The following is a 26,883-nucleotide window of genomic DNA, read 5'->3' as shown; positions in this document are numbered from 1 at the left end:
CACGCCTGCACGTTCAAACAGCTGAATTAACAACAGCACATCAAACGCCGTCAGCCAGTTGTTCTAATCAGATCAGATGTATGAATTTACAAGCCGCTGTAATTAACAGAGAAGATTATAAATATAGAAACACGAGAGAAGAAAGTTATAATTTGCTTCTACTAAACAAAGCAGCGGCTGAATGTGGGAAATGATATCAGTGATTGACCTCTGACCTCATGAAGAGAGCCTGAAACATTATGGAGAAGTAGTGTGTGTGTGTGTGTGTGTGTATGTGTGTGTCTGTGTGTGTGAGTGTATGTGTGTCTGTGTGTGTATGTGTATATTTGTGTCTGTATTTGTGTGTGTGTGTGTGTGTGTGTGTGTGTGTGTGTGTGTGTGTGTGTAGCTTGTAATCCTGCCATACAAACTCTCATGGACGTGTGTGAAAGATTTCCGGCTTTACTGAATAAAAAGGTCATAAATGTGTGACTCCTCTTCCTCCTCACCCAGAGGATCATCAGCTTCTTCATATTCAAAGTGAAACCTTTGTTGGACAGCAGCTGCATGTGCTCGCATATTTTGACAAACTTTGGAAGCCTCCAGACGACATTTTAGTCTGGAGGACATCTCCCGGCCACCATTTCCATTTCAATGCAGGAAGTGGAGCCAAAGCCGTGAATCAGGGGAACACAAACCCAGATACAAAGACTGAAGCCTGAGAGATTCTGTCTGCACCGAAGCTATTTGCATTCCTTTTGTTTACTCGTTAAAAATGGCTGAGCAGCAGCAGCTCCCGGCTATTTTTATGCTGAGGGAAGGGAACCCATGAGCCGACGTTCCAGCGGCATAATGTATGGAGACGGTGGAGATGAAAGCCTCGCTGCTGCTCCACGTGATGAAGGAGTGATGAAGCTCTGTGCAAGCCTGTGTCAAGATCAGGGAATAGTTGGTCCAACAGCACCGCGACCTGCTGAGGGTCTCCAGCAGCAGATCACACACGCTGTCACACATGCTAAACACCCCTCACACACACACACTGTACATCTAACTGATACAAAGCACGATAACGCTTGTTGACATCTTTATCGTGACATTAATCTAGTTTCCTTCCTGCTACAGTGGCTTGCACTTCCTGTAAGTAGCTCCAATAGACAGAAATAAGAACTGTGATATTTAACACACGCTGTATAATTAACACAGCTCACTACTTCACCCATTTTCCACACGACCCACAGCAGTGTGTGTGTGTGTGAGCTGCTGCCACACTGACGCTGCACGCTGCTTTAATGTCACAGCATCATGTGAGCGCTCTGATCTGCTCCAATGAGCTTTACAGCCATTTTCTGCAGAGCTTTGATATTATAAACCTGTTAGCTGTCAAAGGACATTTTCATGTAGACGCGAACAAATAAGGCCCTAATGGAACCAATGGTGGAGTTCTTTTGTAGATTAAACAAAGCGGCATTGGACAAGGCATCCAATAAGAAAGGAAAGCTGCATTTAACTGACTGATGTCTTCATTTTCTTCCGTGTTTGTTCAGGTGGGATAAATGGAAGAAAGTCTGCTTTGGCTCACAGGCAAAGTGGCTTTATGCAAGACGGCGAGGAGACAAATGGGATAAATGCCACAAATCCTTTGAACAGTTGTATCACAAGCACCGCAAATGACTCTGAGCTGTGTGACAGTCGGCTGAGATGCAGACCACCTACGACACATCTAGAGACGGGAGAGGAGAACGGACCAAAACCTCTCACGCTGCAACAATCTAAAGCGCTGGAAAGAATCTAAAACCTCTGACAAACCCAATGTGGCGCGGCGTGCGTGCCTGCGACTGTGTCCGTGCGCCCGGATCTTATTACTGCGCTCTGCACTTCGCTTTGGATGTGAACGCATTAGCATAATCTGTCCAGTTGATTATGTTTGGGCAGCGGTGACATAAAGCCTGGCGCCCCCCCCGCCCGTGATTGGGCTGTGCGGGGCAGGCGGCCAAGGCCGGAGGAAAGCAATCAGCGCCGCAGATTAAAACACGCCGCAGCAAACAAAATAAGGAAGGGGCAGACTGACACCACGGCGACGGCGACGTGTCCACCTGTGTTTGCGGGCGCGGGTCAAGAGATGACGAGTGACAAGCTGGTTAATAGAGAAGTCCGTCACCCCCCTGCCCCCCACCCCGCCTCACTGATTATGGTACGGCCCGGGAACTGAGAGAACTATATACACTTTCAAGGCTGTGAATGTGTGTGACTGAGTGTGTGTGTGTGTGTGTGTGTGTGTGTGTTTTGGCCAAGTCATTTACATCTGTGTTGTTCCCGCTCGGGACAGTGTCACCTTGGAGATGATTGTACCCTGGTCCCCATCATGGCCGCGTGTCCACATGTGATGAATGAAGGGGAGGAGGATGATGTCATCCGTATCCACACACATATGCTCAGAGGAACTTTGGCCCTCTGCTTTCATCACGTTGTCCGGGAGGAAAAAGCGGGCATGAATATTCATAACCCGGGCGCCATCACAAACCCATGATGCCCTGTGGATTGTGGGTACTAACGAGGCGGCGGAGCCCATCTGTTCACGCCGGCCTGTGATGGATCGGTCCGATTCCACAGGTTCTCCTCCGACACCGGTGGAAACTCATCTGAGCCCAATTCCAATCGGATATGAACCAATTTTGTGCTCTAGATCCGATGTTTTTGTTTTAACCCTTAACCGAAACCTGTGTGTGTGTGTGTGTGTGTGTGTGTGTGTGTGTGTGTGTGTGTGTGTGTGTGCGTGTGTGTGTGTGTACGTACGTACGCGGCTCAGATCTGAAACAACCTGAAGGCACCAATAATGGTTTTGCTCTCAGCTGTTGCTCTCTAAAGCTCTGTGGTGACCTTAAATCTATTTTAAGGTGGAGCAGAAAGTTGCGATGAATTGTTTTGCAGCTCTGATGTTGTTCTGTTTGTATGTTCACTCAATCACACAGGCCCAGTTTAGGCCTAACGCTCTCACAGATTGGTGTGTGTGTGTGTGTGTTCTAGTCTAGGTCTCGTCTACTGTTCAGGGTCTCAAGCAACATGGTAGCTACTCATTTTGTCTTTGTACATGAATATAGATCTGTATCAACGTATCGGTTTACTGAAACAAAGGGCAGAACTTAGCAGAGCCTTCGATGTTGGAGGAAAGGAAGAATATGAGGTTTGTCTTTATTTATCGCTCCGTTGTTTAGGCACTTCCCTTTATGTTCCAGCTCATTGTCGCCGCCTCTCTTACTAAGTGGAACGTGCCAGGCGTGTGCCACACACTGTCTCTCTGTCCTAATCTCCCTCTCTGCTCCAGGAGGTACCAGACTCTCTCCTCGTTCATGAACTCAGCCGGCGTAATGACGATCAAATTGATTGAAGCAGTTTCATTCCGTGCGAACACGCAGAGACGAGGCTAAATTTTATTTGTGAAAGTAATGGCAGCCATCGCTTCATTGTGCCGCAGCCACATTCCCAGACACCTGCTCAACTTTTCATGCCGATTGAAGGATACGGCTGCTTTCAACTGAGACGCATTAACACACACACACACACACGTCTGCCACCGTGTGTGTGTGTGTGTGTGTGGAGCTTCATATCAGCTGCTGTATTACTGACAAGGACAGGAAGAGGAACAATAGTGTATCACCTCAGTGTGTCTGAATGTGTGTGTGTGTGTGTGTGTGTGTGTGTGTGTGTACAAATGTGTTTTCATGCTACACACTGATGTTACATATCAATTAACAAAACCAACATAACGACCTTAATCTTTAGTGTGTCCATGGATTAGTCGAGACGGAGCACGGACAAGTCCCATCCAAGTGTTTTGATGGGAACCGTGTTGCTATGGTGACAGGAATTGAACAGAGGTCCTTGGGTCGCTTCAACGGCCTGGGTGGTGCCGACGCTCCTGTTGGTCCTGTGCGGTGGATGGGGGTCTATTAAAGGGCGACATGAGACGGGGCGAGGGAGGGAGGGAGGGAGGGGGAGAGAGAGAGAGGGAGGGGAGAGAGAGAGAGGGAGGGAGGGAGAGGGGGAGAGAGAGAGGGAGAGGGGGGCCTGATTGCAAAGACAAATCACCCTCAGGTCCACTTGCAGATTATGAACACCAGAGTAAATGGTTTTGTCATTATTAATGTAGGGAAACACAGGAGAGAGAGAGAGAGAAGGGAGCAGAATGAAGAAGGAGAGGAAACTGAAACGACTCTGCGCTCAGACCTGCTGCTCCCTCTGCACTCGCTGCTCAATAATGTTTGGTTCTAGTTTCTAGCCTCTGCTCCAAACACACACACACACACACACACACACACACACACACACACACATTTCATCACATCACATATCATCTAGACATAAATTCTTCCAGCTGTTATGACAACAGAACAGGTTTGACGCGACTTCTATTGTCTTCTTTACTGTGCTTCATAAATAAACTTGACTTGATCTGTAGTTTGTAGTTGGTTGGTTGTAGTAAAGGTTTTGGAGCGACGCAGGGAAGAGAGACGCCTCAATGCTCCATGAAAGTGTCAATCATGTGAGTAAGTGCTTCTCTGACTGCTGGCGTTTGTTGGATAAACGGCTTCTAACCCAAACCGTCCTCCTCACGAGTCTCTAACCTGGAAACCAGATTACTGTCATCTAGATTCATTCATTCATTCCCAAATCGGTGTGAAATTGGTTTAAAGCAGCATTTGAGTCTCTGGACGATGGTTCCGGTCCTTCAGCATTCCGAGCACTCGTCCGGTCCGTCTCCCGCTCAGAGTCTGTTTATGTTAAACGCCCGTCTGCCTCCGCTCCTGTACAGGAAACTGTTTGCACGCTGGAGGACTCTCAATGCTTCTCTCACTCGGGCTTAGCTGAGGTATCACTGGAGGCTTTGAAAGGAATGTTAGATGGATATTAATCGTTGTGTTTGTAGCCTTCCTCTTCCTCTTCCTCTTGCTTCTGCGTGATTGGCTGTTCATTGGCGCCGCACCGCTTCCTGCTGGTTTCCCCTTGATGGACATTAGCCTGGGGCTGGCGCACGACGCCTTCGGCTTGACGCGGCGATCAATGCGCGCATCGCTTACCCATCTCACTCCCTTCGCCTTGTTTAAGCAGCTTTAGGCGTGACGGAAGAGTTGAGCTTAGATGTGGATTCGTCCATATGGAGTCCCTCTAATGGCCTCAGACGGCTGATGGGTTTGCATCACTGACGCCTTCATCCTCGGCCTCCAGCTCCTCCTCCTCCTCGTCCTCCTCCTCTCCGGGTTCTCTCATTAACCGTCGCCTGTCTGTCAGGACCCCGTCGTGCTTCGCCTGCCGATTCCTCGCCGTTGCCGTGTTTCCGGCTTCTGGCGATGGCTGAATCTCGTCACCTAGCTGCTCAGCTGCGTCCTATTAGCCGTTGCCTTCTCCAGTACAGACAGACGGTGCCTCTCAGCTGTCAGATTGCCAGATGTTTCTGCGTGTGTTTTCCCGCCACCGTTCAGGAAACCGTCTACATGTGTAGGGAGCGGCATTAAGCAGGTTTAGTTTACGCTTGATCACAGCAGCAGTTTGTACGTTCCCTGACGTCTGGATGTTATGGGGCTGTAAACTCTCTGGGGGAACGTCTGTGTGGAGTTACTGAGTGTGTTCTGAATGCAACTGTTCCATCGTTACAGCCGCGCACAGCCGAGCGGGCGTATCGTCACCTGGTGCCTGTCACCGTGGTAACTTAGCAAAGCCTTTCTTCCGGATCTCCTGCTATTTTAACTCAATTGTCGTCAAGTTTGACTCAATCGCCTCAGCATTTGGCCACAATTTGCCGGCAAAGTTGTGCAAACGGAGCCATGTGTCGCGAATGCGCCAGTAACTGAACACGGTGCACAGTCGCACTCACAGAACCATCAGTGGGCCTGACAGTGATGCAGTAGAAACAGCTGTGAGATGTTGCCTGTAGCTTCTGTACCTCAATAAACTCACACCAACATGTCCAGTTTAATCGTCTATCTCTGTTTGTCTTAACTCTCATTGTGTTTGTGCTGAAGGAGTGAACGTATAAACAAACCTGTGTCCGCCTCCTAACAGAGCCTCTGCTGCCCTCTAAACCAGGAGTTGTGCTCTATGTGGTGCCTGACGCGCTTGGCTGCCTTTGTATAAATGGATCTAGAGCTAATGGTCACACACCAGGAGTTATGGCACGGCCATGAAATGGCTCTTTGGGGAGATGTTGGACTCCAGTGACCTTCAAAAAAGTGAAGTGTGTGTGCGTGTGTGTGCCAGCGGCTGGAGGAGCAATCCCACCAACCGAGAGTCTGTGAATATGGATGGTGTGTAAGAAGGTGCTGCAGCTCCAAAGTCGACTGATCATCCAGGATGTTAGCAAAGTGATTAGAATGGAGTGGATAGGATTCTGTCATGGTCCAGCTACTGGGAGATGAAATCAATCAATCAATATGTGAATGAGTGCTAATTCATGTATTTTATTCCCCTTTGGTCTTTGGGTTTTGTTGTCGTCTCGTCTGCTGGTGTGCTCACACACTCGTTTCAGCTCAAACGGCCTGAATCGTCTGTGATGTTGGATTAACAGACTGAGGGGAAATGAATCTCTGGTTTGTGTTTGAGTTTGATCGTGTCATTTATTCATTGAATAATTTCTCCAAAGGCAAATCCGCTCAATTTAACTTGAAACTGATTGTTAACATGCAGGTGAACCGGGATGAAAGCAAACATTTCCAATTACCGATCCTCCTGTTTGTTCTGGGCTCTTTAACCATGATTACACCTTTGATCTCAATGAAATTAAAACGACACAGGAAAGATGATTATTGGTGATATGGACCGGCACATTATCCTTATCTCCTCTAGGTCGCTCATTTAAAATCGACTGCAACAAAAAAGAATTAAAAAAATTCCACATAATTGATTATTCTACAAAGGAGCCAAAGCAGAGACTGGAGTCCTCATCGTCATGGCGACAGAGCACAAACAGGCAGAGAGACCAAAGTTGTACCACAGGCTCGGTCCCTCTCCCTCTGCACGTTAACATAACGACCAATGAAAGTGTAACACATCATCCCAACGCTCACAAATCTCCACTCACTCATTTAATAATGAAACTTATCTGTAGATGAATCCATCTTCACATCAAACTCCTCCCTCATCTCCTCTGCAGTCGTCTTTCTGGTTTCTCACTTTACCTCACTGACACTTCAACAATGAGCGTTTGTCTCCTCAGGCTTTGACTCTTTCAACACATAAGACTCATCTGCATAAACTGAGACGCCTGCACTCCCTCCTACCTGCTAACCTGAAGGTGAGGAGGTAAACACGCCTCCGTCCTCACAGCCTGTGAGGAGCGGAGGTGCTAGAGGTGATATTCACACAGCTTATTATGGTCTGTGGAAGCTTGTTTGTGTGCGGCTTTCGAAGATCACAGCTTTATTTTGTCCAAATGTTCAAATCAAATCAACGGAGGCTTTGCAGAGGAGTCGCTGACACGGACAGAAATTGCACATCAGAAAACTAATTGCAATAAATCAAATCCTCCACAGACAAAGGGACCAGAGTGTTTGTGTATGTGTGTGTGTGTGTGTGTGTGTGTGTGTGTGTGTGTGTGCGTATGTGTTATCTTTGGTGAGCATAGATGAGTCTGGCCCTGCGGCTGATAGATCGGGAGTTCTTCAAGGAGCTAACAGACCATTACTGCCATGTCTAAGTCGTGTCCGTTACAGAATACCAGGCCTGCGGCTGGCTTTATAAATGATGCACACACACACACACACACACACAGACGCACACAACTGCACACAAAAGGAATGCATACACCGCATTCTACAGCAGGAGCGTTGAATCCAGCTGCACTCCTCTGTGAATGCTGGCTGCTGACAGAGACGGAGGTTTTATGAATTGAGAGATAATGCAGCATAAAGAAGTCTGAGTCTAATCTGAGCACAGTGAGGTTTGTTTAACCCTGCAGTTAGCACAGAGCAGCACAGAGCAGCACAGAGCCGCACAGAGCCGCACAGAGCAGCAAAGCATGCACACTTTAGTTTGGACTCCTTTTGTTGTGTCGGCTACTGAAAAGAGACTCAAACCTTCAATTCAGCAACTTTTTCTTCTCTCCCCAAGGTTTTATCACTTTGGAAGCTCCACTGGAAGTCAACAGAGCCCAAATCACATTACACACACACACACACACACACACACACACACACACACACACACACACACACACACACACACACACACACACACACACACACGCATGAATGCCATTACTGCCGGAATAAATTGTTATCCTCCCGGCCGTTTGCGATGCAATAAACTGATGATCTGAAAGGGAGTTAGGATTGATCTGGTGAATTGATCGCCCGCTGGCTACAGTCGGGACGTAAACAGATTCCCCCCCCCCCCCCCCCCCCCCCCCCCCCCCCCCCCAAAACCATCAGACTGGGGGGACGCAGGCGGCAGTGAATGATTTTGTATTTAGATCTAATGAGTGTGTTTCCATTACAGTATGTTTACAGAGAGACTAAGCGGTGTGTGTGAAGTGAAGCAGATATGAGATGTTGTTGTTTTTATCATCAGCTGTTTAATTAGCACTATCACGCTCTCCTGTAAACGCTCCCGGGACAAACCGACTGAAACCAGGCCGCATGTTGCCGCTCTGGCCTTTACCTCTGCTCCGCCCCTCCCCCCCTCCAGCCGTCTGTTAAACTCTATCGAATCTCACTTTAACGTCACAATAGAGGACATCGTTATCCGCCTCTGCGCCGCCCCGATCGTTTAGCCTGTCAGGAAGACGGCCCGGCGGCTGGCTGAAGATTAATTATGATCCCATTGTGGACAGGGTGGCCGGGGTAATGAGCGGAGCCACACGGCGAGGTGGCGCCGCATCGTTTTCCCTCCCTGTCACACGCCGTGTCATCTTGTCTCTGGGTCACAACCGCAAAAGGTTCCAGCTCCTTCACGCTGCTTCTGATGACAGCAGGTGAAGACAGAGAGACGGCGATCATGCTGTAGATGAGAGTGTAATGATGTTTCCTTCAGTGTCTGAGGTCACACACACACACACACACACACACACACACACACACACACTCTCACAAACACACACACACGCACACACACACACACACACACTCACACACACACACACACACACACGCACACGCACACACACACACACACTCTCACACACACACACTGACACACACACACACTGACACACACACATACACACACATACACTCCCACACACTCACACACACACACTAACACACACACTGACACACACTCACACTCACACACATTCACACTCACACTCACACTCACACACACTCACACTTGCACACACTCACACAGACACACTCACACTCGCGCACACACACACACACACACACACACTGAAACAGACACACACACCTAAACACACACACACACACACACACACACACACACACACACTGCCTGCACCCTGCTGGCTGTAGGCCTTGTTGATCTCACACAGATCTTAAGGCTTCTGCAGAGTGAGACATTAAAAGCTTTGAGAGAGACGTAATCAAACGATCATGTTCCGGTCCTAAACGTTCCCAGGCTGCAGTACAGCTGGTGTCCTGTAGCGGTCAGTGTGGAGCTCCGCCTGCAGCATCATAGAGACGCGATTCAGACGTTACAGGATCAAATCTCACAGTTCCTCCTCTGCTGTGACTCGTTCCTATAAGCCAAGTATCCGACACACACACCCAGGTGAACCATGGAGCTGTAAGGTAGTTGTTACAGCACAGTTTGGGACGTTATGTTAACGTTTGAGAGCAGCGAACATGAAGTATCAGAGCTCAGAGGAGAGGAATCCAGCTTTGTTAGTGTCTGAATGTTTGCCCGGCCATCGCTCAAGGTGAAAATCTGACATTTCAGCGTTGACAAGTGTGATAAATTGTGTGTCTGCCTTACGTGACATTTTCAAAGTCGAGACCTGAGAGTGTGTGTGTGTGTGTGTGTGTGGGTGTATGGTAATAATAATCGGTTCTCTGGAATATCCGGAGCTGGGGCTTCAACCTGATGTCTCATTCTGGCGGCGGCGGCGCTTTTGTTCCAGCAGTAAATAAACGGCGCGGGTGGCTGGAGGGAAATTAGGATTGCTGAAATCCAAACATCCGTAATTAGAAACGATTCCATTCATCCAAACACGGGAGTGAATTGCCAATAAAGAGCTTAGTATGACTAATATCAGTATGGAGTCCTCTTTCATAAGCAGGCTTGGGAGAGTTTATCGAAGCTCTGCGACGTTTCCTCCATTAGTTTGGTTAATGTCGGGGCAAAAACAACGGCTGATGAATGAACGCCTCTCCCACCTGCTCCTTTATGTTCCGACAAACAAAGCGTTTCAACCAGCAGACCAGAGCCGCTCGCCCATCAAAGGCCTGCTTGACCTTATTTCCACGAGGCAGAATCTAACTATGATCCCTGAGAGGAGTGAACTCTTCTTCCTCTCTTCCTTCACAGGGAGGACGACGGGGGGGAAGACTTCCTCTAACCGACTTTTCCTTCTTTTAATTAAAAAGCTCATTGAAAGGAGACGAATTGGCCGATAACACCGATACCTTTTCTCCACGACCTCAATTTGGCTCAGCTCACCCCTGCAAATGAGTCTGGAGAACCTGTCTACGCATGAAAACTCACTTTGTTACAGCGCGACAGATGAATTCATTAAATGTTTCTGGGAGTGCTCCTCTTAGCGCCCGCAGTCGTTCCGGGTGCAATGAGAGTGGTCAGCTTTGACTAATGGACTTTGATGAGCGGCTCCGGTGATGAAAGCCGATGTCTGAAACGACACCGACATGTTCCCCGGTAAAAGGCGGAGACATTTACATATTAACAAGTTTGCTTTCAAACCCGTTTGAACCCAGAAATTGTGTGAGGGCATCAAAACAGGAAGTGGGTTTGCTTGATGTCAGGGTGGAGCCGTGGTAGCAGAGGGAACATGAAGGCGGCGTTGTGTTTGTTCAGACAGGCAAACAAACCTCTGTGACTGAAATCTGCTCAGTGAACTAATTCACCTTTAATCTATGAAACGCGGCGCTTGTGATTATATTGCGATTTCCTGTTTCCTGTTTCCTGTGAGGCGTCTGTGGCGCTTTGAGATCAGGAGCCCCAATTAAGATGTGCAAATTACAGCCTGGTTATGCAGCTTGGACGCTTTAATTGTTACCCAACACGAGGAAAGTAATTTACTGAAATTCCTGAGCCGCTGAACAGCCGGAGGCAGAGCGACAGGGTAGAGCCTCCCAGGGGTTAAAGGTCACGGAAGAGCGAATGAAAAATGTTCCCTTCCAATGCTGTTATAAAGTGTTACATGCACTGCAGCCCCACTTCCCAGATGGCACTTTACACACACACACACACACACACACACACACACACACACACACACACAGAAATACAAAGACTCCACACCATTATCCAAGCAAGCAAGCTGTTCCTGTTTGATAACCCAACTTAAGGACAGAGAGCATGAGCGGCAGGAGCGGCAGGAGCGGCACTCTAGACGTTCAAAGAGCATCAGCAGCTAATTCAATCCGTCCGTCCTCCACTCTGCTGTCTGTCCCACTTCTATGGTTCCGCTCCGTCTCCAAATGTCTCAGAGTGGGACAGAGTAGTTTTTCTAACACACTACTCAGAGACTCGACAGCTAATACGACCCAAACACACTGCAGGCGAGCGGCCCAGCCATCACACACACACACACAATGATTCAGCCCGTATGCTGGTTTCTGGCGGGGTAATGGGTACTACGGCAACGCTGGCATTCATTTACACACACACACGCGGATGAGGCGACACAGCGAGAGGTAAAGTAATGTGTGCCAGGTCTGTGTCAGGTGTTTGGCCTCCAGGAGCTTCATCGCTCCTCAGGGCGTCGGATCGATACCTGGAGACGATCAGCTCACACACACTCATATTCACTTCATGAGGGAACTTTACTTACTTTCATTTCTCTCATTAATAACTGAGACACATAAAAGGCCTTAGCTTCAGATTCTCTGCTGAACACAAAACCACAACAAGACATAAACACACACACTCATTTATGTATGTTTTGTAAGTGTATTCATTTAAAAAGGTAAGAGTTCACATTAACACACACTAATAAACTGCACGGGATTTACACACACACTGATGGAAACACATAAACATCTTTAGTACGAGAAATAACACACATTTGACTCAATATCCAAGTGCTTGAAAATGTAAACAGATATTAACTCCTGCTTTCCCAGATTGCCGGTCTGTCACAGGGTCACACGTCTGAGGACTGAGCAAGGAAACCGGGAAGCTGTAATGACGTTGATCCTCTCACTTTCCACAACATAACACACACACACACACACACACACACACTGCTCACTGCATGTAGATAGGCACCATTAATAACACACATTGTTTGCACCAATCCACCGGCCGTAGACGTCCCCACTTTGCGGACGGACGCTCCGTCTGCACCAACACACTCCATCTCCCCAGGCTGAGGACACACAGATCAGTGTGTTCCTATATAGACGAACCTCAGGGAAGCTTCTTTATGAAACCAAAGGACATCTCCCACTCCCACTTTCTCTTAATATTCCTGCGCCTGAATGGCCGGTGAAGCGCGGCGTTCCTCCCTGCTTTTATACGATGGAAATGTCAAGTGGTCCCAGCTCCCCACTCAAAGCCAGGTGATGTATTATCTCACAAATTCAGCTCCTGGGATATTTATTAGAATATTGCGTTCTGCCAATTCATCATGTAAATCTCGTCTCCCGTCTCGCCGAGGTCCTGGCTGGAACCGCGAGCGGAGACGCGGTCTAAAGTCGATTTCTCTGGATTGTCATTGTCAACGTGCGCATGATAAAGTCAGACGGGGTTAAGTAAGTTTAATGTCCCTGTGGTGAAATCCATTCAAGAAGGCCGAGTACACGAGGAACATCGGCTCCTATTAAGCCTCAGTGTTGTTGTTGAGCAGAGTTTCAGGGAGGAAAAGTACTGTAAAGTCAAACCCGACTGCATCAACCTTTCTTTTTAAGGACAGTTTGGGCCTTATCTGTATGCGCTTGACACAGGCTGACTTTATAGATCTATAAACTATTACTCTGTGCGCTTAAGTGCTTTCTCTATCTCCAGCGCTCGCTCTGTATTCAGCACCACCGTGCCGTCGCAGGGCCGGGAAGAAGCCACCGAAGGCTTTATCAGATTCTGACATCATTTGGATTCTTGGATTCTTGTTTGTTTGTTTGTTTTTGTCATGCTGGTGACAATGAGGGAATCCCTTTCAGGATGAGGTCGTGTGTGTAGGAGCTGAGAGGGAACAGAGACGTCCAGTGTTTAGATTCTGCAATCAAAAGCAGCAGAATCTAGTTGACGATTTCACTTTTTTGCAACAGATCTCAGTAATGCAGATACACACACACACACACACACACACACACACACACACACACTGTATCTTACGCCTCATTTTTCATCAGGTTGGGAGCGTACACACAGCCGGTGACAGCTGCTTTCTCCATTTGAGATGTGGCAAATACAGAGTTGGATAAGAGGATCTCTCAGGTCTCTTGGGTGACTCGGTGTGACAATGATGAATCTTCATAATACTGAGACGCCTTTTACAGCAGGGGAAAATGGCCCCGCGCTCTATTATCTCATGTGCAAGCTGCCACGCCGCCGCTACATTCAGGGCGGCACACTGATGCTGCAGGAGAGGGATGCAGAGTCGGGTGTGGAACGTAAGAGTAAGAACAGAAAGCTGCTGTGTTGTGATGCATTCAAAGATGCACAAAGGACTAAATGCAACAAGTTTGATCAGCAGCACATTTGGCCTGAATGAATCAAATGAGCCACAGAGGTTAATAGGAAGATGGCTGGCGTGTGTGTGTGTGTGTGTGTGTGTGTGTGTGTGTGTGTGTGTGTGTGTGTGTGTCCCTGCCTTTCCACGTTGTGCTGCTGGCGTCGTGGATTTTGCCAGCAGCACAACAGTCGACCGGTTCCAAAACACAGCGAGCCCAAACATTAGCTGACTGGTTTCCATGGTTCCAGTTTTCCTGCCTGATGGTTAGAGTTGTTTTTTTGTTCTGGAAATCAATTGAGTGGAAATTCTGGTCTGTGGAGGCCGGCGCTTACATTTCACTCTGACTACAGCAGGGGAAAGATATCAGAGTGAATCTCTGGCGATTGTGATTTTCAGGTCATTTCCCTCCCAGATTGACATCAACAACATTTTGTGTACGTTGTAGCAGTCTGGAGGTATTTGTCCTTCACTTAGCCGGCCTGTAGCTCTTTGTATACGCTGCCTTTATGCCTTAATGACACTAAAGCCTTAATGAACCGTCTTTGAGTCCTACTTTCCCTCATGACATCCTGAATCTATTTCTCCTATACAGTCTCTCAGCTGCTCTGCATTATGGGGCGTTTGATATGAAAGCAATGTGTGAAAAAATAGAGAAGTTTTGAAAACAAATGATACAGAAACCTGCTTTCTTGGCCTAAGGTTGAGCGGATTTGTAGAGAAGCTTTTAGATGCTTTCCAGTGTGTGTAGCTTGGATCCATAGGGGTCCCTTCAGTCCTACGTGCCTGTGAAGTGAACACCTCACACCACCTCTGGGTGTTCCCTGATGAATCCTGTTGAATTGCCACCCGGGCCACAAAGTGTTTGGTCTCCTGAGATGTGCCACTCTGGCCATTTGAAGCCTCCATAGGGCCACAGTGGGGAAGAAGAGTTTTCATTTCCAGTGGAGATGGTGAGGGCGATTAGTGAGCCTATATCACAGTGTGCTTCAACACTTACAGCTCTTATCCCGCGCTGTTCCAATTTCTGCAAGTGTTTATCTGTTAAAGTCCACCTTGCTCAATACTACTGATACCAGGGTGTGTGTCTGTGGAAGAGCAACCGCATGATCCCAAAACGGTCAGAGAGACTATGGACACTTTACCTCCTGGCCAGCGGGACACAGATGGAACACAGCTCTGTCCTTTCATTGTCTCAAAACTGAGATACAGTAGGTTTGGTTTGAAATGAAGCTAGCAACTCATCGGTTAATCTACTGACTATTCGATTATTCAGTTGTCTATATTTGTATATACTGTCTATCTATTATTTTGTACTTACTTATAATGATTTGAAGTTTGACCTGGATGTGATATGGCACATTTAAGACATAGATCATAAAGACACATAGCTTAGCGCCGCGCCAAGTGCCGTCTCTACACGTAGCACTTTGCCAAATACTCCATTAGGTGTAATTATAGAAGCCATCTATTATAATTGACATGATTAATCGTCACAGCCTTGATATACATAGATAATATGTGCCGTCACTAATATTAAGTTATTGTTAGTTGTTAAGTTGCAGCTTAAATTGTTGTTTAGATGAAAATACCTCCATAAAGAGTGAGACTCTTAAGTGTAAAAGTATCAGCTTGTCCCCCTCAAATATCCTTTTATTAATTTGTGACTTGGCTGGATGGTTTGTGCAGTAGAGAAAAATATGTCCCAGATGTTTGCATATGTTGTTTTCATGCATAATTTATCTTAGAGGACGTTACATCAACTGAATGTCAATGAAGAGCACTTCAGAAGGGGGGAAAAAAGGGAATTTAGCTTTTGGAATTTTGCAGTTTGCAGGCTGCTGTACGCTCTGAATGCATTTAATGGAAAATGGAATGTGTTTTTTTTAAAGATGGATACACAGCTTCTTTGTATCACATTTCCACAGCGGGAGATAAGAAAGGCTGAATTCCAGCGTGTGGAAATGCAGACTGTCAGGACCATAACAGCTCGGTAGTGTTTGAGGTGTATGAATAATGACCTGCTGCAGGAACCACAATTGCGAATAAAGTTCCCTGAGGTGTAATGAGGGTTGCTCTGCTTAATGAGGCTACACCAAACAGAGAAAACACACCACTACACAAACAAAATGATGTTGAATCTACGACTGCAGGAGAAGCTTCTGTGTAAAAATGACTTTATTTTTTTCGTCTTGTAACCTGATGTGGAAATTTTAATGACTGGAAGCCACAGGAGTTATACGAAAGAGGAACGATGTAGGCCAGGAACGCAGGGCTGCTCCGGGATATTTATCTTTGAATTATACTCCCAATTAGAAGACTGGAGGAAAGCACGTGGATCTATAAATAAACAGATGGCTTTCCAGCAGCTCGGGGCTCTGTAAGCAAAGATGGATTTATTTATAACACGGAGCCGTCGCAGGGAATGCAGTCAGGCTGCTTAAATGACTGGAGGTCTGGAAGATAAAGACTTTGACACACTGCTGTTTTATGCTCCTAAAATGGGGCCAAGTCTTCAGAGTGTCGTCCCGTACTGTATCTCCTCTACATCACCCAGTCTGATTCCATAACGCCCCCGACTGCTGGCCTGCATGCTAAATATCTGCCATTATTACACTCTATTTGGCCGCAGTCGAGCACCGCTAGAGAAGCTGAACTGTGAGAAAACCAGACGACCAGAACACAAATGATTACCAAAGGCACAGATCTGCAATCCCTGCTTCCATAAATGGATTGGCGGATGAAGATGTTCTGTTCAGTTAAGCTTTGATAGGCTGTGTAAGGATTTGTTACTCTGGATAATAGGATTTGACCCCTTGACCCCCTGCTGAGAGGACCCCTAAGGTGATTAAAAGGTCGACCTGTTACCAGTGGCAGTACCTCAAAGCGTACTTGGGTAAAAGAAGAGACAAAATGTCAAAAATGACTAGGTGGATGAAAAATTGAGAATAAAAGTAAGAAGTAAAACCAATTACTTGTGACAATGGCCTATAAATACTCTTAAGAAAATTAAGTTGAAGTACAAATTCTCCTAAAACATACTTACAGCAATTAAAAAATGGCGCCACCCATACAGAAGGTGGCGCCATGAAACACCCAGCAGGTATCGAGCCGACTTTCAGCCATCTTGTAGCTCTTCATCATTATACAACTGGTTTCTGTGGCTGTGACCAGTAAAGTGGTGCACTGTGTATCAGCCACACACTCGTAGAGGACTCGTACTCGTGTCGATCCCCTCAGGCGTCCCTCCATTCTGCTGACATGTGACAGAAACCAGCGGTCAAGGACGCGACTCCAGCTTCTGTCCTCAGGGTGATGAAACCAAAACCTGCAATCCCAGCAGTTCACCCTGACCGGCATCCAAGTGATGACACCTGTGTAGCTCCACATCCAAGAACACGACAAGCTGAATAAGATCCAGAACCTCTGCAATTGGTCTCATTTCCCCTAATCTGCCATTGTACTGGAATCTCCTATCAAGTGCTAACAGAAACATCAGCCATCAATCTCCTGGTGCTTTTTTAACACTGCATTGACGTCTCATGAAAACAGTGGCAAAAATTGCACAAAGTTGGAATTACATGTTTATCTCCACATGATCTATGGAATTGCCTTCCCCCCTCGTAATTGCAAATGTGAGCCAGGTTCTCTCACCGGAGATTGTTCCCAAATCTCAACAATTCTTCAAAATAACTGTCATCTCTGAACAATGAATTTCCCCGTCTCGGAAAAAGAGCCTTTTTTTCCTCCGCCACCACCTCCCAGCCGCTCACACATAGAAATTGCAGCTCTTTCTTTATGCTGTCACTGTGAAACAAAAACAATAATCCCCACAGAATCTTTCCAAAAACAGAAGTGTACCGAGGGCTATGTGACAACACCGCCCCTCCCCCCCACCCACACCCGCCCCGATCAGGAACCTCCTCAGTCATGATGAACAATTTTAGTCGTGCCTCATTTGCAGTCGTCCTGGGAAATCACTTGTTATGGTTATTAACCCTGTTCATGTCTCTCCCTCTTGTTTCTGCAGGAATTGGCGATCGGATCCGACAGGAACTGGAAGGGGATCGCCATCTCTCTGCTGGTCATCCTGGTGGTGCTTTCGCTCATCGGACTGTCCATTGTTCTTCTCTCCAAAGGTGATCTTCTCTCTCTTCTTCAAAACCCTTCTTGAGCATTAACTAACACCATGGAGGTCAGATGCATAAGGTATTGTAGAATTGGAGGAACAGCGAAGAAGCTGTCTCCCTCCTCCCCTTTTCTTTGGCCACATCCTGCCCTCGAAACGCCTCCCGCTCACGAGCCGGCGGTCAAGGCGCCACAGAGACAGTTGATTCATAAACTCAGAGCGAAACGATCAGAGTACTTCAGGTGCGTTTGTGTAAGAGAGAAATTACTAACGCCGTCTTTTCCTGCAGAATTGATTTTCCAAAAATATCACATGGTTCTGTGATTGTTCCATTCCACCAGCTGAAGTTTCTCAGAATATCAGTGCATACACCAGATCTAGAAATTGTGGCTGTTTTGAGAGAAATTACGTGAAGTTATCTCTCTCGCTCTCTCCCCCCTCTTTCTCTCTCTCTCTCTCTCTTTCTCTCTCTCTCTCTCTCTCTCTCTCTCTCGCTCTCTCTCTCTCTCGCTCTCTCTCCCCTCTCTCTCTCAGCTCTGCTGCCACTTTACACATCATTCCAAAGTGTTGGAGCTAATTTAACTCTGAGAGCGAGCAGCCCTGTGTAATGCTGTGTACACTCATCATCACTTCTCACACTCGGGGATGACCTGTTTAAACCTCTTCACATATTGGGAATTCAGACAAGCTTGACTGAAGAAGAACCCAGACAGAAGGCCTTGAAGTAACAACCTCCACTACAGCAAACACAGTTTCCATTGTGTGTTGGGACGTATTGATTCCTGTGGTACATGTGTAGTCATCAACCAACATAAAGCGAATCAATCTGAGATTAATTGTGACAAAAGTGGCCGAAATGAGTTTCATGTTGGGATTCACCTTTAAGCACAGGGTGAGAAGCTCGGACATCAGAGTCTCAAAGCTCCCGTTTGATTGTCTCGTGTCTTTTCCTCGTGTCTGTAATAAAAGGAACTGAGGTGTGAGGGAGAGATGCAAGTGAGGGGGGTGTGTGGAGATGATGAAGAGTTTGGGGAAGCTGGGAGAGTAGAAACACTGCTCCTGTTCTCTGACAAGGGATTCAGCACACATCCAACCACACTGAGACCTCGAGGCAGACTAGGAATACACGGGAGGATTAGATGTTCCTTCCGGCCCTAGCAGGATTAGGGATTCCTCAGGGGAAAACTGAAGCATGTGGACATGGAGAAGGACTTATTCTGCCAGACTCAGGCCGGTGTTTGAAAAATGGTGTTTCTCATTACCGAAGACAAACGCAGCTTCATGGAAATGTAGAAAACTCCTCCAATATTGCGTCCATGTTTGATCTATTAACCCATTCTTTAGTTGGTTGTCTCCACTTCTCCAGCTTGTTTGGCAGCCTGTGGTTTTGCTGCCAATGTTGCGTATTAAATCATTTCAGTCATTTTCTGTCTTCCTGCAGACGACGGTGCTAAATCCCTCGGCTCTCACTTGACTTTGGACGACCTCTTTCAAAGAACGTTTCAAGTCCACGACCCTGATGCAAAGTGGATCAGCGGTATGTATGTTCAAGTGCTTCAACTTCTGTCCAGTAAATAGTGCAAATGCTTCCATTCTGTATGCACCAGTATGCATTTGGCTTCTTCTTCTTCTTCGCCCTCTGTCTGCTCTCCAGACTGAAGAAGAAGAAGAGGCAGATGCCATACTCAGGAGACTGAGGGCATCAAAGCTTTGGATTATTCTGATATGTCATTGAAAAACAGCTTTGCCACCGAACAATTAATTAAACTTTCATTTCTCAATGCGTGTTAATCTTCTCCTGTTATCTTATTACTTGTTATTGTTGCCCTTTTTATAATAATTGTTTCCTTTCTAAAGCTTCACCGTCTAAGGCTTAACCTTAACAAATATTAATCTAAAAGGCTTTTTATTCAGACGCTTTATAATCAAATGCAGCAACATGGTTAAAGGACATAAACAATCTGGTGATTAGCCAAAGCAATTTCCACCGCTGCACGCTTCCCTTTAGAAACGCCGCCTGGTCAAACTGAAGCAATACACAAGCTCATACCTCATCAATGGGAGAAAACGATCAAAGCCAAATTAAAAAAAAATGTAATTTACCTTGAACATGTTTGCACAGATGGAACTTTTTTATTATTTAAAAAGCTTTTGGTTTCTCGTGGATACGCCTCAGACGGCTGCTGGGCTTTGAAGTCTCTGGAGGAATTGAAAACTAAAAATCGGAAACACATGAAAACAAAAGAAGTTTTCAGGATGATGTGTGTAATCTATACAGGAACATTTGAAGCTGCGCGTCAGCCAGGGGGGCCTCAAGTACCACAACTTATACTACTGCTACCATTTCAGAACCTCTCGTCTACCAAACTCCAGTCATTGATGTCGTTGTTTAGTTGAGCGATGGTTCGGTTTGAAACTCCAGCTCGACCTCGTAAATCTGCCGTTTCCTTACATTTCCTTCCTCACTCGCAGCTACTTCAACAACGCTCAAACACTCTGAGGTATTCATGGCGAGTGTGTGAGATGTTCAGACCGTCTTTGTGTACAGAGGCACAACACTCTCACACAAAAAGTGGCCTCCATCAAACAGGAGAGGGTTTGACTTATTCAAAAGAAATTAATAGCACCCAAAGTCTTGTCTGTCTCCAAGGACTTTCAGTAAGATTGTAGGTTGTGTTTAGAGGCAACATGTCAGATAATGTGTCCCTGCTGTCTCACAGTCTGATGAATTGGTCGTCTCTGTTGTTGTCGTCTCTTATGAGTTGGTCCATTTAAAGGGGACGTACAGTAAAGTGCATATAAATGTACTGAAAACTGCTCTGCACACTGAGTGAAAACATGCCATTGTAGTCCTCTGCTCCTGAACAAAGAGCCAAAGCATATTTCACTGTTTTGATAACAATAACAGCGCCGGTTCAACAAAAGCCCTGCCACCAAATCACAAAGGCTCCCCTTCATCCGTCGTCACTCATTGTGATTGCACGGGTGTGTCCTTTGGAATTTTCTATTTTTCCGCCGCAATTTATGTTTGCAGCAAACAATATTCTCAAACAAAAGCAAACAGTGAGGGAATCAGCCGGGCGATTAATAACCGTGCACAGCGTCGCCCTGTTGGTCTATCGGCGGTCATTTGGCTCACACAGTCAGAGGCGCTAAACAGCCACTTTACCGCCACTCTGTCTGTGCTGCTCTATTCTCTGCTGCTGTCGGTGAAGTGGTTTCATATTCGTGTAGTTGTTGTTAGTGAGATGTTAAGAAGTCAAACTCCACACCTGTTTTCTGCTCACATTAAAACACAGCCTGGTGTAGGAACACAATGTAACTCATACTGCATGAGCCCGCCGTGCAGCTTTACAGCGGCAACGCTTTTGATCCCAAACCCAGAGTGAATGTGGGCGACTCTGACTCAGGAGCCCTAAACAGGGACGGAACTCCTCGGCAATAAAGATCAATCGTAATCTAGCGCCGGTGGAAAAGAAAGAGTCCGCTGAAGCTTCCTTTGATGTTGCAGTCTGTGACAGAAATCCCCACCGATCCAGGCCGACTCGCTGTGCCTTCACCTCGCTGCCTCTCCCGTGTCTCCTCCTCCTGTTTCTCCTCGTGTCTCTCCTCGTGTCTCTCCTCGTGTCCCTCCACGTGTCTCTCCTCGTGTCCCTCCACGTGTCCCTCCCCAACGTCACGCTCCACTTGTATCAGAAATTTCCAATTTGTTTTAAATCTGGTCGACTAAATGTCTTCAAGCGTGTGCCGGTCTCTGAACTTCATACATTTCAAAAATGTATCCAGCGATTCCTGTCTGTTCAAAGTCAAGTCTTGTGTTTCTGAAGGAACCTTCGCCAGGTCAAAAGTGCAGCTCAAACTCAGGAAGTGGAAGTCCTCTGTGCCCCCAGAGAGCCACGCTGTCTCATATCCATCAAGCAGTAATGGAGGAGAGGACGCTGAAGAACCGCCTCATGATCGGAACATTAGGCGGGTTTACATTCGGTGCCTCCATGGGACCGGAGAGATTACGTGTCAGACTTAAAGCCTTTTTATGATGGAAGTGTGGACTCACAAGGACAATAGCCCCATTTTCCAAATTACCTTTGTTGCACGTGAAGCATCTAAGCACACGTTTGTTTTACTGTAGGTGATGGGAGACCTTCAGAGAATCCACCACCCCCCGCCCCCCCGCATACCTGCTAATTACAAGGGATCGGTCTCTCTCTCTCTCTCTCTCTCTCTCTCTCTCTCTCTCTCTCTCTCTCTCTCTGTCTGTCTCTCTGAGATTGACGAGCTCCCAGCGTCACTCGTGGACGTGCGTGGGCGTCAGACGGGGGAACCTCGAATTATTATTAAGGAGTTGTCACCTGTGCTGATAGAACCCCGGGCCTCTTTGGGATCACAGCGCTGGAGCCGAGCTGTCATCTGTAGATCCTCTTAAATTAGTCTTTGTTGTTGTTGTTGTTGTTATTTTCCTCTTCTTCGGTCTCGTCAAGGATCTCCCTTCACGCCTGGCATCTGTTCCTTCAGCTCCTCATTTGCTTGCCTTTTGTGTGTCGCTGTGTTTATCTCATTATTTTAGAAGTCTTAGACTTACTGCAAATTCCTTTGTGTCCGTGTTCCATTAATCAGCAGCCGTCTGTGCTGCAGTATGTACGTCCATAACATTTATATACAGTAGAGACTGATAAAGAAGAAGACACTCAAGCTTTTTCCGATGCAGCTGCTTCCACTTCAAACACTGAAACTGTGAAACTCCACACACAGATCTCAAAGTTCCTTCTTTCTATTCAGTCTCATTTAAGAACTCTTTTAAAAACAAGCAAACAAACAAACATTCAGCTGCTTCTACTCTCTCTTGTCGCAGCACAGCTATGCACAATGAGTGGAAACAGGCCATTTCAGTCTCATATGTGGCAAGTGCGTCTTTAAACAGGTGTGTGAGCGTGGAAGACAAACTCACACTAAACGTTGATGTCAACACGTTTAGGAAGCAACGGTCCAATGACTTATAAAGCTTTCACCGGCGTGCAAGACCTTCAGATTTGAGTTAATAGCTGCAATCTGGTTTAACCTTTACGTTTTAGTCGCTTTGATTTTCTAGACATTCTTTTCATTCAAGGATACCTTATCTTATCGTCTCTCTCTACTGCATTACACTACAGAAATGAAGGGAAGTGGAGTAAAGCTTAATGCGTTCCCTTGAAAGCTTCCATCTCTATTTTATAACGCTGATAATCAAAGTCCTCACCAATGCGGACAGTATTTTGAGTGTTAATTGATTAGTTAATACAATTATGTCTGGTTTCCATCATGTGTCTCTTTCTGTCCTAGAGGAGGAAGTGATCTTTCGGAACTGGGACGGAGACGTTCTGAAGGCGAGCGTCCACAGCAACGAGACGGAGCTCCTGCTGAAGAACACAACGTTTGTGAGTTCTGCCTCCTCTTTCACTCCAAAACAAATCAAACATCTGCCGGCAGCTGTGCAGTTAATCCCACCTTTATGTGAGCTCTGACAGATTGATGTTCCTACACCAATGGAGGGAGGCTGAATCATCAAAGCAGAAAACAATGCATTCCTATGTTGTTTGGAAAGATGTCTGATCATAAATAAGTTTGAGCTAAGATGTATTTCTGCTCATCAACCCGACTGCAAATCTGAGCATATCATTTTTAACGCTGATCTCAAACAACGAACACTTCAAGGCTGTGGAGACAACGTGTGTGTGTGAATCATTTTAAGTGTTTAAGTCAACGAGCCGTCTGCGTGTTCTTATTGTCCCCACAGGCGACTTTTAAGGCCTCTAAGTTTGCAGTTTCTCCTGATCTCAACTTTGTTCTCCTGGGATACGACGTCAAACAGGTGAGAACATGAAGTCGGTACAGCGTTTGCGTTTGACTCCACGCTGCGTTTGCCAGTTTGAGCTCTAAACTTCTTTACGATGAGACTGATAATCAGAGCTGGATGATTTTCATTTTGTGTGGAGTTGAAGATGATTTCACAACAATGGTGGAGATAATGGGATTAGACACAATACAACAGCAACACTGTAAAGCAACAGAAACACAAGATGCCCAAAACATAGACAAAGTGAAAATTGGGCTGATTTGAAAGAAAGTGATTTGATTTCTATTCCCAATTTTCTTTGACTGAATCATTGAAAATAATGTCAGCCATTTTCATTCTGCGCTTCTTTATTTCGACCACAAAGAGGACGAGGGAAAGCGCCGCCGTCTCATGAAGGACACATTCTTTTCTTTGTGTGTTTTCATCAGACGCATTCTCTGCTTTGATGGTCTCCATTGTTCCCTCCTTCACTTCTGCACCGCTCTCTTTTTTTCATCCTTAGAGAATGACAATTATTTCCTTTCCTTCCGTTTTAAAAAAAGCAGCCTATGCGAAAATCTTATTTGGCACAAAACCCCTCTGCCTTAATTGGTCCAACTCCACAAAGCTGCGGTAAGTCTACGTCCGCTCCGATTGGCCAATTAAGCAATTTTCCAACACTGAACAAGCTTAGTCATAAACGCATTACAGCGCCCGCACAGTGGATTGGATCCACATGGAAGCAGAGCTTTACCTTTACTGAAACCATAACAACCAATCAAAAGCTGCATACACCATCAGTCAGTGCTCGGCTGCTCTCATTGACATCAGGGAGCTTTTAGTTTTAATTTCAGAGGAAGTCTTTCTAGAATATCTGGACGGAAGAACGCTCGAATTAATTTATGTCAAAAGACAAAATTGACAGAAAATTGATTCAAGCGGGGCGAATTAAGCAGTATGCGCCGCACGCTGTTTACGCCAAAGTGCCGCTCGATGCCTTTATTAATGTGGAAAAATGGGTCAAATCAAACAAAGTATTAGTATTTCCTCAGGGTTTAGTTAAGGTTGACTAATGTTGAAGCTTTCCCCTGCTGTACATCTGTTCACCCCAAACAGCAAATCACATGCATCAGCGTGGTTCCTCTTAACACACCAACACGCCGCTCCCTACATTTCCAAAACCCCCCTGCTGCCTTTTACCTTTTTCCAAGGCTACATTATTCAAAGAGGTTTCTGAAAAGCCATGTTTGTACTTGAAATACACAGAATGGCCACTTACCTGGGAGTGCAACCCAGAGTGTTTTCAAATGAGAACGTTTGTAAGGAGCAATAGCAGCTTTCTTACAATACGGGGTCCACTCCCTGTAGTTACCTTAATAGGGAGTAGGTCGTTCCTCAGGAGTGAGACATTGAAGGGCTCCACATGAGACCTTCAGGGCTCCTTGTGCTCCACATGAGACCTTCAGGGCTCCGTGTGCTCCACATGAGCCCTTCAGGGCTCCATGTGCTCCACATGGGGTTCACCCAGAGAAGACAAGCACTGATGATGAGGAAAGGAAGTATTGTGAGAATTATTTACATTTTTGTTTTGTAGACGTTTCATTCATTTTCTTAGCACATTTTCCCAGATAGTAAACATCACCAAGTGGCCTCATTCTTTACAGATACAGGTTTCAAATAGTGCTTATATGGAAACAAACATTAATATAGTTGGATTTATGGAACTATTAAGATCAGTTGTGAGGTAAAACACAAGACTGATAATGTACCTGACATCCAAGGTGATTCAGGTTCACTTCCTGTGTTCTGATTGGTCGCTGCAGCCACAGTTTGCCCTTGTATATCAGCTGACGACCGTCCCCCAAGTAACCATGTCAAGCATCTCAGTAATTCTTTCTCCCGTCCCAGCTGATGTATGCGATGGGGGCCATGCGTCAGAGATAAGGGGGCCGCGGCCTCTCAGGTGTGCAGCTAAAGATAGAAACACACCTCTGACGCCCATTATCATCGCAACACACAGGGGGAACGTTTGTCAGCGACCATCTGTGAAGGACGGAGGCACTTTGAGAGATCCCAGCTCCTTCAGCACCTCGGGTTAGACAAACTGTAATCAACCTGTTCCAACCTTTAAACACGGAATTTGAGAAGAATATATTCACAATGAGTAAACATTCCAGTTGAAGCTACAGAGAAAAGAGTTCAAAATGTGATCTCTGCTGCCTGCAGTCCTCAGATTCCACCTCAGCTGTTTATGCACAGGTTGAACACTGTGAACAGTGAGTTATACCATTAAGACATCACCTTGGATAGGACATGTGACCCTTACACTTCCACTAATTGAAACTCATTGCATTTTCTGAGAAACATCGCTTGTCAACGTGCCAGCTCTCCCTTTGTTCACACGCCGGTATTCAAAGCAAACCCTGCAGTACAATTAGACGTTTACAGTGAATACATGATTGCAGATATTACGTAGGCTCAACAAGTTCCTATGCATTCTTTCTATAAAGTCCAAGTCACCTTGAAATGTATGTAGATGTGTTGACAAAGTGTTCCGGTGTCTGCGTGGGTGCAGCGACGCTTAATGTTCCCGAAGGACAGAGAGACTTGGAGAGAACGAGACAGCTGCAAATGTATACAGTAGTTCATGCGTCTGATGTTAAAGTGATTCACGTCTCATTTATGTCCAACACAAATGTTTTGCTTTAAACAAAACACTAGACAGTTTGTTTCAATCAGCACAGACCTGTAAAGTGATACCTGCAGAATCATAAAACTTAACAATGTCAGAGACCAAGTTAGCAAGTACACCACCGGGAGAAACATAGATGACATCATAGTTCATCTACACGTCCACCCTCGCCTGTGAGTTTCGGTCTCTGCGTGATAACGATGTGCGTCTGTAGTAGTTTTCAGGGCCTATTAGAGGGGAAAGTGGTGGTCTCGGTCAGTCGGCTGTGTCCGCACTGCGTGTCGCTCTCTGGCTTCATTAAACATGGAGACACATTTCGTTTCCTCCCCCGCGCTCCGTCGGCCCCTGCAGCAGGATGATTAGATAATGGCAACGCCGTGGGAGCACCGCCGGCTCCCGCAGACCCAATCGCACGCAGGTTAGCTGAACTGGAAACTTTAAAATTACCCCGAATGTTTACGTGTGTGGTGTGTGTG

At 46.4% G+C, this 26,883-nt stretch overlaps 1 protein-coding gene across 1 annotated transcript in view; it reads left to right on the top strand.

Moving 5' to 3' along the window:
- Window positions 1-26,883, top strand: part of LOC143014045 (inactive dipeptidyl peptidase 10-like) — a 64,184-nt gene that overhangs the window by 23,010 nt on the left and 14,291 nt on the right. The window contains exons 2-5 of the mRNA XM_076167822.1: window positions 17,808-17,916; window positions 19,348-19,443; window positions 23,223-23,317; window positions 23,677-23,751. Coding sequence (XP_076023937.1) covers window positions 17,808-17,916; window positions 19,348-19,443; window positions 23,223-23,317; window positions 23,677-23,751 — 375 coding nt within the window. The remainder of the gene's footprint in view (window positions 1-17,807; window positions 17,917-19,347; window positions 19,444-23,222; window positions 23,318-23,676; window positions 23,752-26,883) is intronic.

The sequence above is a fragment of the Genypterus blacodes genome, unplaced genomic scaffold (genome assembly GCF_046128005.1).
Source record: "Genypterus blacodes isolate CSIRO-AG114 ecotype Tasmania unplaced genomic scaffold, CSIRO-AGI_Gbla_v1 ptg000176l_1, whole genome shotgun sequence".
NCBI lineage: Eukaryota > Metazoa > Chordata > Actinopteri > Ophidiiformes > Ophidiidae > Genypterus > Genypterus blacodes.
This window is presented reverse-complemented; position numbering and strand designations above follow the sequence as displayed.